The 20288-nt window shown below is 33.9% G+C and overlaps 1 protein-coding gene across 1 annotated transcript; it reads left to right on the top strand.

Moving 5' to 3' along the window:
• The first annotated feature begins 7973 nt into the window (after window positions 1-7973).
• LOC115963158 (clathrin interactor EPSIN 2-like) lies at window positions 7974-19135 on the top strand. The gene is made up of 14 exons (XM_031082056.1): window positions 7974-8279; window positions 9465-9594; window positions 9836-9887; window positions 10175-10254; window positions 10384-10462; window positions 10783-10866; window positions 10997-11142; window positions 13397-13765; window positions 14216-14257; window positions 14377-14472; window positions 14563-14717; window positions 16425-16600; window positions 17125-18145; window positions 18267-19135. The coding sequence occupies exons 2-14, from the start codon at window positions 9560-9562 to the stop codon at window positions 18740-18742; spliced, it is 2811 nt and encodes a 936-aa protein (XP_030937916.1). The 5' UTR covers window positions 7974-8279; window positions 9465-9559; the 3' UTR covers window positions 18743-19135.
• Window positions 19136-20288: the final 1153 nt, after the last annotated feature.

Below are 20288 nucleotides of genomic sequence, written 5' to 3'. Positions count from 1 at the left end.
AAAAATAGTGTAATTTCAATAATAATACCTTAAGGGAGATTAGTGCAATTTTCCCTTCAAAGAATGCCTATCAATTTAAATGGTTAGGAGATATGACATATCACTAAAGATTTGTGATGTTTTTTAAATGAAAGAAAGTAATCTTATATTCTCTTTTATATATATATATATATATATATATATATATATGTATGTATGTATGTATAAAATGGAAGGATTAAGTTTTACCTAATTCAATACGTTGTTAACATTATGGGGTATAACAAATTGGTATCTTGGTCTAATGATAAAGAGTTATTATAAAAAACATACGTCATATATTGAAACTCTTTTAAATTTTTTTTTTAATGGATATACATTTTGAAAATACTACCATTGAATTACATGTTCTCTTTATTTTTAAAACGTACGTCAAAATTTCATGATAATGAATGACATCTTATTTAATATCCAATCCATAAAGTCATTTTTGTGTACAATTTCAAAGTTTAAAACACTTGAAATTTTTACATTTTATAGAGGAGATAGTTATGGATCTTTGATAATTTTAATATTTTACAAGCATGTCAAGTATAAGAAAACAATGTAATTCAATGATGGATTTCTCAAAAAACACATTCAAATGAAAAGTTTTTTTAAGGAGTATAACGTTGACAAAATTATAGTTATAACTTGAAATCTAACTCTTTAGAAAAATATATTTATTTGTAGATGAGTATATACATAATTTTAAATTTGATTGGTACCATATGCCTATCTACAAATTTTGTATATACAAGTATAATATATTCAAAGGTTTTGCAAAATTATGGGGGCATGACCCCTGTCTCCATGTGACTTCCCCGTTGAACCCTCTTGTCCAAGGTGTGTGTTGGTTCTCAACAAAAGCCATTGAATGGACCGATGATACAAGGTACATCATGTTGAAGTTTAATCAAAAACCCATTTTGACCTATTTTTTGTTTTTCTTGCTTTCAAAGCAGACTTACCAGGAAAAAGAAGAAGAAAAAGTTACCACATTTATATTTGAATAACAACAACATATCAGCTTCGTGAAGATGTCCTTCTCAAAAAATAAAAATAAAAATCCTGTGAATAACAACAACAGATCAGCTTCATGAAGATGTCCTTCTCAAAAAAAAAAAAAAAAAAAAAAAATTTAATGCATTTGACATTGAGTTAATAAAGTATAATATCTGGTTTTCCAACCAAAAAAATAAAAATAAAAATAGATGACATGAATAGAAGTGAAATCGTACGAACATAATGAACTCTAAATTGAATTCCACTGCAAACCTTGTTCTTTTGCTCATAAGGAAGAAAATAACTAAAGCTGTGGTGGTAGTCCAAGCTAGTTGAGATATTTGATTCCTAAAAACTGGAATTACACGTAGCTTGGATTTGGTAAAATCATCAAGCGTGACTGAATTCTAATAATTAGTGTTAGATTCACTCAAAGATGGGGTTTGATTTTGGATTGAGTTAATACACTAATCTATTGGATCCAATATATGAATCATCTTTTACTCAAAAAAAATTATATATATATATATATATGAATCATCTCTAGTTGAAAAATTATTCAATTTTTTGGGGGTAATAATATCTCATCTCATGCCAAGAGTTTTATAGGTCAACTAATTGATATTTTTTGGTGTTTTAACAAAATTATACATGGTTCAAATCCTCCCTCTCCCACTATAACTATCAAATTATTGACTCATAATTTGTGTGATATATATATATATATATATATATATATATATAACTATCAAATTATTGACTCTATCACACAAATTATGAATCCTACATAACTATGGGATGGGCACGATTTTACAAGAATGATGCATATATCAAATAAATAAGATATTATTTAACTTGAGGTTCATGGTATCTAGTGCTATAATTTAAATGGATTAAATGAATTATCAAAGGTTACAAAATTTGTTATTATTGAATTTGTCATTAAATTCAAAAAATTATTAATATGTGAATTTAAACTAATCATAGAATGTTATTTCACTCCTATTATATAAGTTATATTTGCTAGAACTAAGGACATGTTTGGTAGACTGTAATAAGCGTTGTAATGTAATAGTTATTTCTATGATTTAGTTATTCTTTAGTTTGGTTATGTTTTTATTACAAGGAGTAGTCATTCCTTATGAATAGTTATTTTTCAATATGAGGAATAACTATTCCTCTTTAAAAGATTGTATTAGTTATTTCTTAGTAAGTGCAATAATTTCAAAACTTAATTTATTTCCAAATAAGTAAACTTTCCATATACATCTAACAATTATAAAAATAAAAAATTATAAAAAATAACACATATCTCTCTTAAATTTAAGAATAACAATTTTTAAGGAGATATAATTGTACGAGTAAGATATTTCCTAAAAAAATGTTAAGTTTCATTCTAATATTATAACTCACAACCAAACCAATGAATAGATTTAGTTATTACATTGCAACACACTTTATTGCTAGTAATAAAGATTACAATTCCTGTCGTAATCCTCATTCAGTGTACCAAATATACCATAATTCTCTCTATTGTCTTTAATAACCCAAAACAATAATGTATGGCTAAAATTTATATAACGGAAAAAAATAATTTTTTTAAACCTCTAAATCTTCTATAAAAAAAATTTCTAGATCTTAAATCTCACAACCAAATGCAAATTGAAAATATTTTAAAAAGTAAATATATTTTCCATTAATTAAAAAGAAAAAAAATTGAGTGTAAATTAAATGTATAGATCGATGAATGATGGAAAATCAAGACCTAAAATGAAAAGAGAGAAGATTCCCCACTCCCCCAAAAGAAAAAGAAAAGACAAGAAAAGAAGAAACTTTTGCAAATGCCCATAGTGTGCTAAAACACGTAAAATACTATTTTAACAAACCAAATAACATAAAAGAAACTCCATCCAATGTGCCAAATGTAAAAAAATTTACAAAAATGCTACGATGATTTGCTACTAATAGCTATCACTATAGCATCACTACTCCTTTTTTTTTTCTCTCCTCTTTCAGCTTCATCACCAAAACCCTTGAGTTGAACAACTAACCATCTATCTTCTCTCTCTCTCTCTCTCTCTCAAAATTGTTGAGATGAAAGATGGTGGGTTGCTAGGCATTGTAGGATCATTAATTAGGGGATCAACCTTATTAGTGAATCAGCGACAAAGCGAATCAACGAGGAGATAGCTTTATTGGTAGTGGCAATGAGGTGAGTTTCTACGAGCGTCGTTGATGGTGGTAGATTACAAATTTGGTGATTGTGGTGGCGGCGGCTTAAGCAATAAAGTCATTTCTCCAATGACTTTATTGCCTGCAAAGAAGAAAACAAAGGGTAGTAAAAAAGTAGGTAAAAGTTTTGGTAACGACGTGGGTGATATTTTACCAAATCCAGCATTCCGGCTCCCCACTTTTTCCAGCATTATTATTACAACCTCTCCAAAGTAGAAAAAGCAATGAAATAGAAATAGAAAGAAAGAAAAAGTGAGTCCCACCCACCATAGATACTAATTAAAATAATACTCCAAAAAAAAAAAAACAACGTCCTTTATTCTTTTATGAATAAACGCCAACCTTTTGATTCTTTAAGTTTGTGCGTTGGTTCAATCTCTTTATTAAAAAAAATTATGTTGGTTATATTCTACACAGATTATAATCAAACTTCTTCTAAAAAAAAAAAAAAAAATTATAATCAAACTAGTTGCTAATCTATACACGCTATTAGTAGCAAACTAGTGTAACATGTTGCTACTATTATTTAATCCATTTATTTAGAGAGCAAGAGAGAGAGAGAGAGAGGAAAAAAAGTTATAGAGAAATTAATATGTTAAGTTGTTGTGGATTCTAGTTAGCTCAACTGGTAAAGTATCTGATGGTTTCATAGATTGAAAGTCCCTCTCAAAAAAAAGTAATGTTAAGTTGTTTATATTATTTTAATGGTCATATGTAATTATGTAAAAATAAAATATTTGATTTACGGTATATAGTAAAGTGAGGTGATTAAATAGATAAAGATAAAATAGTTTTTTTGATATGCTAGAAGATAAGTTAAGATTGGTAACATGTAGTGGGCTCCAGCTAACTTTGTTGGTAAAGTCTTCAATAATTGTATAAGAGATTTGGGGTTCAATCCTCGCCTACACCCAAAACTGATTGGTGTCTTGATCTGATTATAAAGAGCTATTATCAAGAGTGGATGCCATAGGTTGAAACTCTCTAAAAAAGAAGAAGATTGGTAACATGTATTCTTCCCTAACATTATATTCTATCATGAATTAATACTCTCGATTACTTTTTTAATTGACTTGTACTTTTTTACAATTTTTGCTAATGTTATTTTTTGTCACCCCCTACCTTTTTTCCATTTAGACAAAGTTTAGCTACAAACTTTGTTATAGCTTAATTCTACAACTTTCACTGAAAATTTAGCATAAATACATAATTTGAAAATTTAAGCATTGAATTACATTTTTTTTTTTTTTATACTTTTAACACACATGTCAAATTTCGTGGCAATCAAATGTTATTTACTATTTGATCCATAAAATTATTTTTTATGCATAGTTTTAGATTACAAAAACTTGAAATTTAAATATTTGATTGATGATATAACTAGTGATCTTTTATTTGTTAGAAAATTTGTAAGCATGAACGATATAAGAAGAAAATGTAATTAAATGATGGATTTGTCAGCATTCACATCCTAAAAAAATATAGTGGAGTTGTAACCTTAGGTTACAACTAAGTTTGTTGCCAAACTTGTTTTATTATTGTTCCATCAACTTACATTTTTTCACTAGTGCATTAATCGCTCTCCCCTTAATATGACCAAATCATCTGAGGGTTTTGTTTAGTTGAGGGATAAAAAGTCATTTCATGTTTGTTTCCACTTTTACTAAACTTACATTCCATGTATTTTGTTTCAATCATACTTAATTGAAAGTATTGAGATTCTAAAACATCACACCAAATTTCTAACTTGACATTAACTCTACTTTTAGTTTCATCCATTAAAATTATATCATCCACAAAAGGAATAAACCAAGGGACTTCCTATTGAATTGATCTAGTAAGTTTATTAATCACTGTTGCAAAGGGATATTGACATAATGTTAATCCTTGATGCTAAATTATAGTAATAAGAAACTTACTTATGATGCCTTCACTTGCACTCACAATAGTTATAGTTCTCCGTCGTACATAAATTTAATAAACTTAGGCACCATTTGCCACAGCTTTTTCATTTATGTGTAATTTTTAAAACATTATTTTTCAAAGTATAAGTATAATTTAGTAAAATGTAAAAAGCAAAAGGCCAAATAAAAACTGATATCAAACAATCACTTAATAGAATTGAGAGGAAGTCATTTCTTTTTCAAAACCTACCACATAAAAGGGTTAGGTTCAAGTTACATTTTGTGTAATTCTAAGCAATGTTACATCAACCAATAATTTTTAATTAGATGCAAATTTTGACAAATTTACCATTAGATTACATTATTATTATATATTCTCCATGCTTACAAAATTTCAAGGTAATCAAAGATCAATAACCATGTCATCAATCAATTATTTAAATTCAAATTTTTGTAGTTTGAAATAATGCATAAAACATTAGCTTATGGATTAAATGGTAAATTACATTTGATTAGTATGAAATTTGGTATGCATGTTAAGAACATATAAAACATATAATTCAACGGTTAGATTTTCAAAATATGAACTCAATAATAAGTTATTGAGTGGTGTAATATTACTTAGAGTTACACCAGGTGTAACTTGAACCCAACCCCACATAAAAATATATTAAAACAAATATATGGAAAAATATGGACTTTTAAAATTTTGCAATATATTTTTCTATAAATTCTTTGATTCAATACTTTATCTTTGATATAGATTAATTAAATTTATGGTTGATTTCATAATCCCCTTAATTTTGGTGCAATTGTAATATTTCTCATACATTTTATTATAGAATAATTTTTCATAAATTTAAAAGCTAAGTAGTTTTCCAATTAAGAATTTTTCAAGTTACTGTTAGGACTTCTATAAATTTCAACATAAAAGTAAAATATTTAAGTGTTTAACAAAAATTTCAAACCATTAGGAAACAAAGTACTTATTACAAATAATTAAAGGGACATGGTTCAAATATGAAAGGAAGAAATATAATTTATATTTGAATATATATATATATATATATATATATATATATATACAGTTATGTAACTTATCTTTAATAACAATAAGTACGGTTATACGGTTTTAACTAGATAGCTTGGTGATAATGGTATCTCTAATATTCGGATGCTAAAAAAAAAGCTATTTTAGGAAACCAAAATACTATGTTCGTTATGGGGGTGGCAAATGGGTGGGTTTGGGGTGGACATAATTGGGTTAGGTATATAAAACTCATTTACCTATTAATACCCATTTAACTAATTGCTTTTAATCTAAATCCAACCCAACCCAATTATTATAGGTAAACCCCAACTCAACCAATTACCCAATTATCAAAATTACCAAAATGTCACTAAAGTTTAGTTCCTATTAGGCAATTCAATTAAAAAAAAAAAAATCCAAAATTTCTTTTTCTCTCTATCCCTTTCCCAGTTCACTTTCCTATAGTTTCTTAGCAACCAAACACAGAGTACAATCTCAAATTTCCCGTTAGGCCAACATTATCAGCATGATAACCCGAAACTTTCTCTTTCGATTTCAATCCCGCTAGTACGAGCTCCTCAAAGCTGAGTTTCCCACCAAAAATCTTGTTGACAGCGATCATGGCGACGCTAGCGGCATTGGATCTGAGTCCGAAACCTAAAGGAAGGCCTTTGTGGAGAGAGAGGGAAAGGTCGACGAATCGAATTCCGAGCATCTTCATGACCTTGATGGCAGCAATGCCAACGCAATTCCAGAGAGGGTTACGGCTGAGCTTGGAGCAAGGGTCGTCGGAGATATGGGAGATGGAGATCTAGCTGGGGTGGATAGAGGAGTCGACGGAGTGGGAGACGGAGTCGCCAAGGCCATCGACGGCGCAACCGAGGAAGTCAAAGCCGACAAAGATGTGAGCTACATATTTCGACATGTTTGGTTGGTAAGAAAATGTAGGAAACCTAAAACGTCTGAGACTTTGAGGGTTGGGTTTCTTTTTTTTTTTTTTTTTTTGGAAGGGCTGAGTTGAATTTGGGTGTATTGTTTTTGGGTTAAATGGGGTTCAATGAGTTTTTAGTTAAAACCCAATAATTACTGGGTTCAATTGGGTTGATGTCCATTTAATCCCACTAATAATTGGGTGGGTTTGGGTGGGCAAATGGGTTTGAGCTTATTTTGCCACCCCTAGTTTGTTATCACACTATTTCACAATTTACCCTATATCCCATCTCAACACCGTCATACTGCAACCCAAGACCACTACAACGACGCAAACCATAATGGAAGGAGAAGATAAAGATCCATGCTAAAACTTGCAATGCAACCTACAAGCCAACACCACTACCCATACTAAAACCCACCATCACCGGTAACCCATCGAATACTAAAGAGAAAGGCATGAGAGAAAGAGACTGCATTTAAGGAGAGAGGGATGAGAGAGAGAGCGACGAAGAAGAAAAAGTAACATTGGTGTAATGATTTACTACTAGAAGCATATTATTGCAGCGAAGTAAAATTTTTTTACCCCAATTGGAACTCTAAATGGAGTTAATATTTTTGTTGTTTAGCGTGCTAAATAAGCATTTTGGATATTTTTAGCAAACTCAATGCTAATGGTTAATACTTGATATTTTTTTTTTGATGTATGTGAAGTTGTGAATCAAACTCCACATTCTCCTCAACCCTCCTCAAGTTAGAAATGACCTCTCTAAATAAAAAGAAAAAAAAAAAAAAAACAAAAGAAAGGTAGAAAAAAGAAAACAATAAAAAAAGCCAACCCATAATTCTCTGCGTGTATGTTGCGCTGTCTTTCTCTCGCGTCATCTTTCGTTTTCTTTCTGTCTTTCTCCTCAAACACACACACACACACACAGCGGCTCTAAAACTTTCTACACAACCAAATTACCATTCAACAAAAATTTGCAATTCCTTTCAAAAACTCAGATTTCCTCATTTTTGGCTTCTCTCCTTCCTTCGCTCTCTCTGCTCCCAATATTCTCTCTCTCTGTCATAACAATAATACATTGAAAGAAAGCAAAGCTTCTCTCTGTCTCTCTCTGTCTATCTCTCAGATCCATTGATTGGATCAGAAACATCAGGTACGTTCCTTCATTTCCATCTCGATCTGATTTCAGATCTGATTTCTCTTCCTCTCTCTTTCTTCATTTCTTCTTCTTCTTCTTTTTGCTTTCATTTTTTTTTTTTATCACATTTAAAATAAAACAAACATTTTCTTGTATATATATAAATATCTGGATCAGCCACACTGCAAATTTTTATATTTTAAAAAAATTTACGAGATTTTGAATTGAGAAATGATTGGCTGAAATCGAAATTCTGTTTCGTTTTTACGAGATTTGTAATTGAATTTTGATTTCATTTTATTGTTTGTTGTGCACACAGAAACAAACCACGCTCATTGTTGTACAGCTAGTTTTTTTGTGCTTATCTCTACGATTTGTTGATTTTTAAAATTAATTTTTTTTTTGGTTGAAGAATCAAATATTGTGAGGTGGATTGAGTTTTTATTATTTTTATTTAATTTTCGATGTTATTTGAATTGTTGATTGCTGGATTGGAAGTAGTCAAAGCCGGCGAAATATTACTGTGAATATTCTGTTTTGTGTGTGTGTGTGTGTGTGTGTTTTTATTATTATTTTATTATTATATTTTTCGTTTTCTTTATATGTAAAAAATTTGATTTCATGTGGTTGGACTAGTCTATATTACTTTTATTTTTGGACTAGTCATAAATTAATCTGTCATTTTCTTTAGCTAGTAATTGAAATCACCCTAAGGCTGCCTAGACCCCATGAAAATGGGAGCTTTGTGTCCTGGGTACGACCTTTTTAGCTACTAATTATGATTAATCCATGTTTTTCAAAGGTCGAGTGAAGCGGGGTTCTAAGATTTGAAAGTATTGTAATTAGTCAGAAGAGGGTAAAAACTCTTGATATTGCCTATGAGTTTTAGCTCAAATATCGAGCCTTGTTGGTGTTTTTAACCGAGATTTTTGGGGTTCAAATCCCCCCTCTTCCAACTATTAAAAATTATATATATATATGTATAAAAAGAGTCTAGCTTCATTGGGTATTGGTTTTTTCTATTGTTAAGCTTCATTGTTATCTTGAAGTCTTATAACGTCCAGGGTTCAAATCCCATTTGGGTGTGCGTGTAACTTACATATGTATATGTTGGATATCTTATTGGGTATTGGTTTTTTCAATTGTTAAGCTTTACTGTTATCATTGAAGTCTTTTTGATTAAGTTTTCCTTATATACAGTGCATGAAGAATATTTGAAGCGAGATTCATTTCAAGTTGACTGTGCAACTTACGCTGCTACCATAGAGTATTGATTTATTTGAACAACAGCTACAATGAAGAAGGTCTTTGATCAAACCGTTAGGGATCTGTAAGTCTTAACTGTGATTCTTATTATGTAGTTTCTTATCATGGTAATCTCATTGCTATTTGAGTGTTCTGTTTTCTTGATTCATCATTGGCAATATTGGTGAGAAAAGATTATTCTTTGGATAGTTTCAGAGTCAGTTTTCGGAGTTTAGTCTTGTTTATTCATTCATTATATCTTGTTTCTCTATTATTATATGACAACAATTGCCTAAGACGTTAATTTTTTACTGCTTTTCTTACAGTAAAAGAGAGGTGAATAAGAAAGTGCTTAAAGTCCCTGGAATTGAACAGAAGGTAAAAAGATTTCCTTTAATTTTTTTGCTTATTTGGGTTTTCAAAACTTTGATTGATTCGTCCCCGTCAATGTCTGGGGGCAATGGTGGTGAGATTGAACAACAATTGCCCATGTATTGTCCCTATGTTTATTATTGAAAGATCTTTGTCTGGTGATTATCACTCTTCTGTATTAGGCTATTGCTCCTTGTCAACTAGATGGAGTATAGATGATCTTGAAATGCAATACCATGTGACTTAATATGCAAGCTGAGTGAATTAAAATTTCTGTTAATTTACCCTTTTAGGTTCTTGATTCTACTAGCAATGAGCCCTGGGGTCCTCATGGATCACTTCTTGCAGATATTGCAATGGCAACCAGAAACTAGTAAGCTTCAACCATCCTTTTATTTTAATTCACTTGCGTATCTTGTTCCAATGTAGTTCCTTTTCTTATTTCCTATTTCTCTCGCTCTTTATTTCTTTCTAAAGTAAATTTGTTTGCTTTAAATATCAGTCACGAATACCAGATGATCATGGCAGTAATCTGGAAACGGATTAATGATACTGGCAAGAACTGGCGGCATGTCTATAAGGTTTGCAATTTTTATGATTTTTTTATTTTTTTATTTTTTTTAAGTTAACTTGTGGATGCTACGTATTTGGTTTTCTTTCCAACTTCCATGTGATTTCTACACTGTCTGTCTTCTCTATCTTTACTAAATGGTTATGGTATTGGAATCTAAAAAAAATCATTTCTCTGGGGAATCACTCCTTCATGTTCATTCCTCAATTTCAGGCTGGACCTTGGATTTTGATTTGTATTTGGTACTTTATTTGTTTAGCATCTGCTGCTTTTCATTCCCACATTACATTGTGATGTTGTAACTAAAATTATAATTGTGTTGAACTTCAGGCTTTGACTGTTTTGGAGTACCTAGTAGGCCATGGGTCCGAGCGTGTCATAGATGAGATCAGGGAACATGCATATCAAATACAAGTAATTCCCAGTTCCTCAGTGCTATGTGATTGTCCATAGTTTGATTTATTGTTAGAAGACTTCCTGTTCAACTTGAGATGTATGCACTGTGTTATTGTGTTATTGATAAGTTTATATTTCTGTGTGGCAGACGTTGTCCGATTTTCAGTATATTGATTCCAGTGGAAGGGACCAGGGAAGCAATGTCAGGAAGAAATCTCAGAGTCTTGTGGTCCTAGTGAATGATAAAGAAAGGATAATTGAAGTTAGACAGAAGGCAGCTGCTAATAGGGATAAGTAAGTTTGTTCTTACTTCTTAGAAAGAGTTGGCTAAAATGTTTCCATTCTTGTATCGCTGGTTTACTGTTCACCATGTCATTTTAGAATTAGTCATGTGCTACCATGATGTCACAGCTTGAAGTTATATTTAGGCTAAAATGAACTCTATACTCTCTAAGTTTGGGGTCTCTTCTAAATCGGTCCCGCACCTTTCAAAAGTTACAATTTACACTCTTGACTATTACAATGTTGTCAATCTGCACCTTCCATTATGTTCCGTTACATTTTCAATGTTAACTTGCCTCAAGACAATATCGTATATTTCTCTTTCTGTCCAACATGTTTGTGTGGGTTTACGGCAAGATTCTAACAGAAGGGTCACATTGATATTGTTGTAATACTCAAGTGTGTAAATTGCAAGTTTTGATAGTTAAGGGACTGATTTAGAAGCCAATTTAAACTTATAGGGTATAGATGTTATACTTATCTTATTATTATTATTCTCTTTCAATTTCCTGCTGTTTTAGAGTTTTGACCCATATCTTTAGTTTCCATTTTCATGTTGAAATCACACCATCCCAAAAGAAAAGAAACAGTTACCTCATTTTTTATTTTATTTTATTATCAGGCAAGTAAATTTTCTAGAAGTTATTTTTTAAAGCTTTCTATTAAGTTACAACTCTTCAAATTTTGTGAAGTCTTTATGATATATTGTTCCTTAAATTTTCAGTACAGTTTGAAAGGTATGTTGTTTATAAGTAGTCTTATAAGGAGTCCATATTTGTTTTTGTTCTGTCATGTAACACATCAGATGGATCTGTCTACTTTTCATTTATCATTCTGCAATTGGATTCTAAGAGTGGTATTCTCATGTTACTCTCTAATAGATAACTGAGCTAAGATTGTCACAGTTACTAATCCATTTTGGATGAGTCAGTGCACTTTTTCCTTTAGATTTCTCCAAGTGGATTTTTCATGTTACGCTCTGTTTGTTTCAAAGTAAAATATTTGCAGATGTATACTTATCAAAAAAAAAAAAAAAAAATTTGCAAATGTAAAATATTTTCATTAAAACATTTTCATTTTACTGTGTTTGATTGCGTACTTGAAAATACAGTAGAAATCATTTTCCAATGTTTGTTTCATTGTAAAACGAAATTTTTTTTCATAGTTCTCAAAACCCACCAAAAGCAAGCATAGTTGCACAAACTACCACCACCCAAAACTTTGCATTGGGAAGAAAAAACAGCCACCAAAACACAACCAGCCACCAAACCCCACCAACCATTCAAAAAACAGCCACCAACCACCAACAACCAAAAATCCAGATCAGAAAGCCAAAAAAACCCTCCATGAACCCAAATCAGAAACCCAAAAAAAAGAAAAAAAGAAAAAAAGAAAAACCCACGAATAAAGAACCTAATCTGAACATCTAAGCAGAGGCAAGATTGGAGTAGCCACCAAAAGCCCAAGACCACCGCTTGTCAATCAGACCCAAGGGATGGTGCTAGAGAGAATAGAAGAGGGGGTTTGTGCAAAGAAGAGACAGTGATGAAGCTTGGTAGCGCCGATGATGGTGGGTGGTGTCGATCAGTGGGTGGGCATCGGTGCAAGATGGGTTGTGCGAGATGGGTGAGGGAGATGGGCCAGGGAGATGAGAGGGTTGTGGCCTTGTGAGTGAGAGAGTTGAGAGGTGGAGAGGGAGAGAAGAACCATGGGATGGAGGGTGATGAGCAATGGGTGAGTGACTGGCTGGGTTGTGGGAGAGAAGAGCTGAGAAAGTGAGAGGGGGAGAAGTTGAGAAAGTGTTGAGAGTGAGAGTGGAGAAGAAAGTGTAAAATGATTTACCGTTTTTTCAAGCATAAAACATTTTACAGATTTTTGCCTTTGATTTTTCCATTGACTGAAAATATTTTACAGTTGACTAATTATTTTACTGCAAAACAAACACCGTAAAATGTGAAAATATTTTCGTGTAAATATTCTACAGCAAAACAAACAGAACGTTGTTCTTGTGTTACTCATCTTATATTTTTAAATCTTTCTTGGCAATTCTTGTATACTGTCTTATGAAAATATTTAGCTCCTTTCTCCCCCTCTTTCCCTCCCTTGCACCCAGGCATAGCTATATCTGATTATCTGTGTTTGAAAATTTGTCTGGATATAAGAATGAAGGGAAAAGCTTATGATCCACTAGGTTTAGAACTTCACTAGTGTTTTTTTTTTTTTTTTTTTACTCGCCTTAATGGGAGTTTATCATTAATGAGAACAGGTTCCGTACCGCCTCATCAACTGGTGGAATGTATAGGCCCGGTTCCTATGGTGACAGATATGAGGATGATCGTTATGAAGGCCGCTATGGAAGCAGGGATGAAGATAGGAATGGTTATGGTTATGGGAAAGAAAGAGAAATGGGCTACAGGGATGATGACCGGTATGGCAGATATGGGGACTCAAATAGTCGTGATGGAGATCGTTATGGAAGAGATTATGATGAACGCAGTAGCAGAGATGGTTACAGGGATGATGATTACCGTGGAAGAAGTCGAAGTGTTGATGATTACCAATATGGCTCAAGAAGTAGGAGCTCTGACAGAGACAAAGACCGTGCTTTTGATGATGATGGTCAATATTCTTCTCGGTATGTGTCTATTGGTATAGATATTTATAATTAGTTTAATAAAAAGGATATTGCAGTTTCTATTGTTGGGTTTTTTTTTTGGTTGGTCATTTTAGTTTTGAAGAAGCAACTATATCACAGAAATGCATGTTGATTTTGCTGGTATGGATGAGGTTTCCTCATGTCAGAGAAAGTGTAGGCTGAAGAAGTATAATTTGGCACAGCCTCCTTGAATATATTTAGTATTCAGCAACGCCAAAATAAAACAAACTTACTTCAATTCATAAAATGGAACTATCCTGGATCCTTGATTATGTGGTTTGTGTTAAATGGAATTACTATAATGCAATGATGGTTTACAAATTTTATTTTCCCTTTGCAATGTAAGCATGCATATGATGCCTTCATGAGATCCTTGATTTAGAAAATTTACTTTTTTTTTTTTTTAATTTTTTATTTCTTCCCCTACAGAGGCAGTGGTGCCAGAGCTGATGACCAATCTCAGGAGGGAAGGTAAATTCTTTGTGGTTGGATTGGCAACTTGTTGGTGTTAGTGGGTTTTTTAGCTCAACCTTGTCAACTGTCCGACCAAGCAGCATTCATTGTATAAATACTTTAAATTCTTTTGGCAGGAAGCTCGATCGGAAATTTTCTGAACAGAATATTGGTGCTCCTCCAAGTTATGAAGAAGCTGTGAGTGAGTCCCGAAGCCCTGTTCACAGTGAAAGGTATAGATGTTGCAGCATTAAAATGCACCATTTTATTGCCTTGACTATTACATACTAGTTGATTCAATTCTGATGTATTCTTGATGTCAGGGGTGGAGAAACTCCAGTGGCATCTGCTCCCAGAGATTCTTCACCAGTAAGCAATATTCCAAGCCAAGCAACCACTGCTCCTGGTGCTTCAGCATCTCCACAAAACCAGGAAGTTGAGGCTTTCGATGAATTTGACCCTCGAGGTTCAATTTCAGGTAGACAAAGCAATATAAATATGTTCTTTTTCTGTTCCAGTCTGAATTGCTCCCTAAACTGTCGCAATGTGATCTTAAAGAGAAGGATTTGGATTTCAGTTTTTAGTTTAAATGACTTGATAATATCACAAGTGTTCATTTGAGCAAAAATTAGGTCTATACTTCCTCTGAGGGGGTTTGAATCCCCTTGGGTGTGTGAATAATTTTCAAATAATAAAGAATGGATGAGTGCTAGAACAGGAAGGAGCAGAAGCTATGCTAAAAGATGAGGAAAACGAGAAATTTATGTATTTTATTATTTTTCTGTTGATGCAATTTATGTATGGATTTGAGCTTTATTAATATGTGGATTTGAAATGATTAGGTGTAAAATGTCGTTTCATTACTTGCAGATGTACCAAAACAAGCTTTGTCATTTAGTAATTCTAGCAGCTTAGTATTGCCATCCAAAAAATGAATCACTTGCCTCGTGCTAGGCCTAGCTGCTGGCACTGAGCGTGAGCAAAGCAGGCCTACATGTCTTTGCTTCACAGAAAAGTGACCATGTTGCTTGAGATGAAAAATACTTGAGCTGTACTCTTCAGAAACTCCTGTCATGTCTGGATGTGGTTGTGCATGTGTATAATTAGGCTGACTTCAAAACTAAAAATATCATTGGGCTTGTGGGCGGTGCACATGTGAAGTCTGTAGACGGCTAGAGTCATAGTGATTATTTAGCAAGAAAATCAAGCTTTCAAAACCTGAAACCTCAATCTATTAATTTGAGAAAGCTTCTACATGCATTTGATTGCATTGATTTTTTATGATTTTAGTAGCATTAATGGTGTATTGGAGGGGCTGCAACTTGGACTGCTTTCTCCTGTGTTTGTGTTCCCTTGCATGCATGGACTTGATTGGAGTTGTAACACATTGTAATTGATTTAGCACATCTCTAAATAGTTAGGAGTTCGACAAGTGCGCATTTAACACATTGAACACATGGAAATTCATTCAAGCACATGCCTAATGAGTTAGTTTGGCATGAGCTAATAGGAATGAAGCATGTAATAGCCAATGCGAATGAGGCATGAAGTGTATAAATAGGGCATTGTAACCATGTACTAGTGTACTAGTCATATATGAAGATGGATGAATTGTTTTCTTCTTGTTCTCTATTTCTCTCTAAAATCTCTCTCTAATTTTTTCATTTCCAATGGAGGTGGTGACTCCCTACGCATCTCTAACCCAAGAACCATCTTGAAACATCAAAACCTTGCTAACCATAACACATAACTGAAACCCTAAAGAGCTCAAACACCCAAACCTTAGCCTTCCCTAATCCAAGAACCCACTTGAAACATCAAGGCCACCCTAACCCTGACTGAGCTCCTATCAATATTCTAAGAACAACTTTTTTTGCTACTTTCATGAGGGCTGAAATTGCTGTTAATTAACATGATGTGAAGCAGGTGACCTAATCATTTAAGTGTAACAAGGAGTTAGTCACCCCCACCAGCCCCCATTCTTAAAATTAAGAAAAAGAGATTAGAGTGGCATACGGCGTACCTCTATGTGATTAGTACTGTGACTTGTTACTGTTTGGAGTTTGATATAATTATAAATAATAATGGTGTCTGAGGAGATAGGACCCAAATTTGTTTGGTTACTCTTGCAGAAAACCAGCTACACAGGTGGAAACTCATTACTGTACTTTGTCCCTTTTTTCAGCTGCTCCAGCTACCTCAAACAATGCTGAGATGGACTTACTTGGCTCTCTGTCAGATTCATTAGCCATTGTGCCAACTACATCTGTTACCACAGCCTCTGAGGCTGATATTCACACAAACTCTGCTCCATCTTCCACTTTTGTGGCGGCACCATCAGTTGCTAATGTTGTAAATCAGGTAGGCATCATGTGTTAAATGCAAAAAAGTTTTATAATACTATTTTTCTTGAGTTAACTAATGACAGATTGATATGCCTTTCATCTTCATCCTTAATGAATTTAATGGGCTTATTTATGAAACTACGGTGATACTGTGTGCTAATCTGGTGTAGCCTTTCAGTGGCAGGTTTGTTTCTAATGAAGTAGTCCGTAATTTAATCTGCTCATCCTCAATGAAGTAGACCGTATCTTGAAACTGGACTTTAAGTTAGTAAAGAGCTGGCTATTTACTAATTACATGTCCCATTTTTGTTTCTATATAGAATTATTATTGTTTGCCATGTTCATAGTATCATCATGTAATATTAAGAAAGAAACATTCTAATATAATTTCTGATGATATTATTTGGGATTTGAAATTGTAGACATGATATTTCTTTTCCTACACCCCCACCCACCCCCCACCCCCCAAAAAAAAAAAAAAAATCATAGAAATTTGCACTTGTTATCCCAATTGATTGAAACTGTTTACCCTTGGTGCAGCCTTTTGAAGATCCATTTGGCGACTCTCCTTTCAAAGCTATTCCTTCCACTGATGGTGTCTCGTCTCAACAGCAGACTTCTGCTTCCTTCCAACCTACCATGAACCAGAGTGCTGAACCGCTCCAACCTGGTGTGCCAAAGGCTGATACGGTCTCAAATTTTGACTTTGGGGACACATTTGGGGGGCTTACTTACTCTGGGCCCAGCGTCCCCACTATTCAACATCAAACAAACCCACAGTATTTGCCTCAGGAGCTGTCAAGTCCACAGGAGAACACTGATATTCTGGCAGACATCCTCCCACCTTCTGGACCTTCACCTGCATTCACTTCACAGCCAGCTCCTTCACCTGCTTTTACTTCACAGCCAGCTCTTTCACCTGCTTTTACTTCACAGCCAGCTCCTTCACCTGCTTTTACTTCACAGCCAGCCTTTTCAGCTCCAGCTGGTCAACCTGCACAGCCAACTGCAAATGTTTATGGCAGTTTTCATCCACAGCAAGGACCTATGGCTCCTCAGGTTCAAGCTGGACCTACTGCACAGCTCAACAGTGGAAGCTTCCTCCCACAGGGAGGATCTACAGCTCCCATCACTTCACACATGCCTTTTCAAACTCCAGCTGGACCAACTCCACAGCTTAATGGTGGAAACTTTTATCCTCAACAGGGAGGATCTGCACCTCCCATCACTTCACATATGGCTTCTCAAGCACCAACTGGACCTGCTGCACAGTTCAACGGCGGGAACTTCCTTGCACTACAGGGTTCTGCAGCTCCACAAGCTACACATGCCACTTATCAAACTACCACCGGACCCGCTGTACAACAAAATAATGATTTCCTTGGTAATATGCTTCCTCAATTGGGACCAAACAACCACATGAATTTACAGCAAAATCTTCCATCTTCATCAGGATCACTTTCAACAGTTCCTCAACCATCCAAGGACAAGTTTGAGACCAAGTCAACTGTTTGGACTGATACACTAAGCAGAGGGCTAGTCAATTTAAATATATCCGGACGTAAGTGCTCTATGCTCTAAAATCTTAATATTATGATTATGGTTTCCTTACAATTGATGACTGAATATCTACTATGTATGAGAGATTTTGGGATGATTTTTTATTTTATTTTCATATGCAGCTAAAATAAATCCATTGGCGGATATTGGAATTGATTTTGATGCCATTAATCGGAAGGAGAAGAGGATGGAAAAACCTGCTGCAACTCCTGTAACATCTACGATCAACATGGGTAAAGCTATGGGATCTGGTTCTGGGATAGGTCGTGCTGGTGCAAGTGCTCTCAGAGCTCCACCAACCCCTATGATGGGTTCTGGTATGGGTGTGGGCATGGGTATGGGTATGAATATGGGTATGGGTGGTGGGCCTGGTTCAGGCATGGGCATGGGGGCTTACGGAGGCATGAATCAACAACCCATGGGTATGAGAATGGGGATGAACATGGGCATGAATATGAATATGGGTATGGGGCAAGGAGTCCATATGCAAGCACCAACTGGATTACCTCCTGGATCAAACATGTCTGGTGGTTACAACCCCATGATGGGCACAGGTGGTTATGTGCCTCAGCAGCCTTATGGTGGCGGTTATCGATGAGATTGAGCCAATTCCCTCAATTGGAGAGTTGGAAAAGTGATTAATACTCTGTTTTGTTTTGAGGTGAAAGAGATTGACATAGCAAAGCCAGTGTTATTATTAAACCCCTCAACAATGCACTCCGGTCCAATGTTTGGTACACAGTGCTGTATTTTATATCAATAGTTGTAATATTCTGGAAAATGGCCGATGCGATGTATGTTTATTCATTCTCCTTTTCTTGTCTTATCCCATCATTCCTTTTGGGTCAGGAGAGTTGTGTAGGATTGCTGGTTTCAGCTGTTGTGATATTGTTCATTGGTGAGGATGACCTTTCTCAGGTTATCACTTCTTTGATCTTTTCTTTCCTTTTCCCCCCATATATATATATATATATACATATATTTTTTGACATTTGACAAACATGGGTTGGCAACAATAAATATGATGATTCATTTTTCTACTAACTCGATCTCATTTGCTTTATGGAAACGATTGACTTCAAGATTCAGGTGATTGATATATAATGTTTTGCTGATTACCGCGTGCTTATAACATTTAGGGTCTATTTGTTGAGTTTATGGTTTCAACTTATTTTAGTTAGTTTATTTATGTTTTTTGAAGTCTCATTTCTTTTAGGTACTGTTTTTTTTTCTTTTCTTACACACATGATTTTGTAAAATAAGCCAATGGAAATAAGCTCATCAAAATGCATTCTAAGTAGATGATGTCTGGTTAGGTTCTAGATCAGTACTACTAGTTTCAGTATAGATAATCTCCAGTGCAATGTGCAACCCTTGGAATTAAGGGTCATGCAGTGTGCTTTATTTTCTGCTCATCCCTCTGTTATCAATCTGAACAACAATATTTATCTGAAAGCGCCTTTCTGTGTTAGGGGAGATGAAATGATCTAGGCTTTATTTTCTACTAGGTCCTCAACTGCCTTTGTTTCCTTTTTTTTTTTTTTTGGGGGAAAATATTTATGAGAATATTATGAGATTGTGTTGTCATAAGCTGTCATGAGTTCCTCACTTTCTGCAATGATCTTGTAATTACACGCTTGGCCTTTAAATTGAAGGTTTTTTATTTTTATTTATTTTTTGGTAACAAGGGAAATACGTTACAAACTGAAGAGTTTGATTACAAGGCACACTGTGCCTATCAAAACACACCCAAATTGTCTAAATATAACAAAAGTGCAACATCAGAAGCGGGATCTTCAAAAATTACAAAATCTTGAGATTGTCCGACTCCCATTTTGGTAAAGTGCATTAGCACACTTGTTTGTTTCTCTATAGTAGTGATTGATAGCCTTCATTGATATTCTCCTAAGAAGCTTCCGGCTATCGTTAATGAGTAAAGAAAATCAATTCAATATAAATATAAAAGCAATGATCTCATGCGGGAGAGTATGAAGTTATATGTAGAGCATTTCTTGAGGGTTTTGTTGTTGTTATTGTTGTTTGTTTGTTTGTATTTAGGCTTCTACCTCAACAAAATTTGCATTTATGTCAAAGTATTAGTTCATTGAATTAACCAATGAAGTAAATGCATATATTAATTATTT

Source organism: Quercus lobata, chromosome 10, assembly GCF_001633185.2.
Source record: "Quercus lobata isolate SW786 chromosome 10, ValleyOak3.0 Primary Assembly, whole genome shotgun sequence".
Taxonomy (NCBI): Eukaryota; Viridiplantae; Streptophyta; class Magnoliopsida; order Fagales; family Fagaceae; genus Quercus; species Quercus lobata.
Note: the sequence above shows the minus strand (reverse complement) of the source record. Positions and strands in the feature narration are given on the sequence as shown.

Coding starts and splice junctions, on each gene's coding strand:
- LOC115963158 (XM_031082056.1), top strand. CDS start 9,560: ATGAAGAAGGTCTTTGATCAAACCGTTAGGGATCT. Junction 13,766..14,215: donor GATGGTCAATATTCTTCTCG/GTATGTGTCTAT, acceptor CTTCCCCTACAG/AGGCAGTGGTGCCAGAGCTG. Junction 18,146..18,266: donor CAATTTAAATATATCCGGAC/GTAAGTGCTCTA, acceptor TTTCATATGCAG/CTAAAATAAATCCATTGGCG.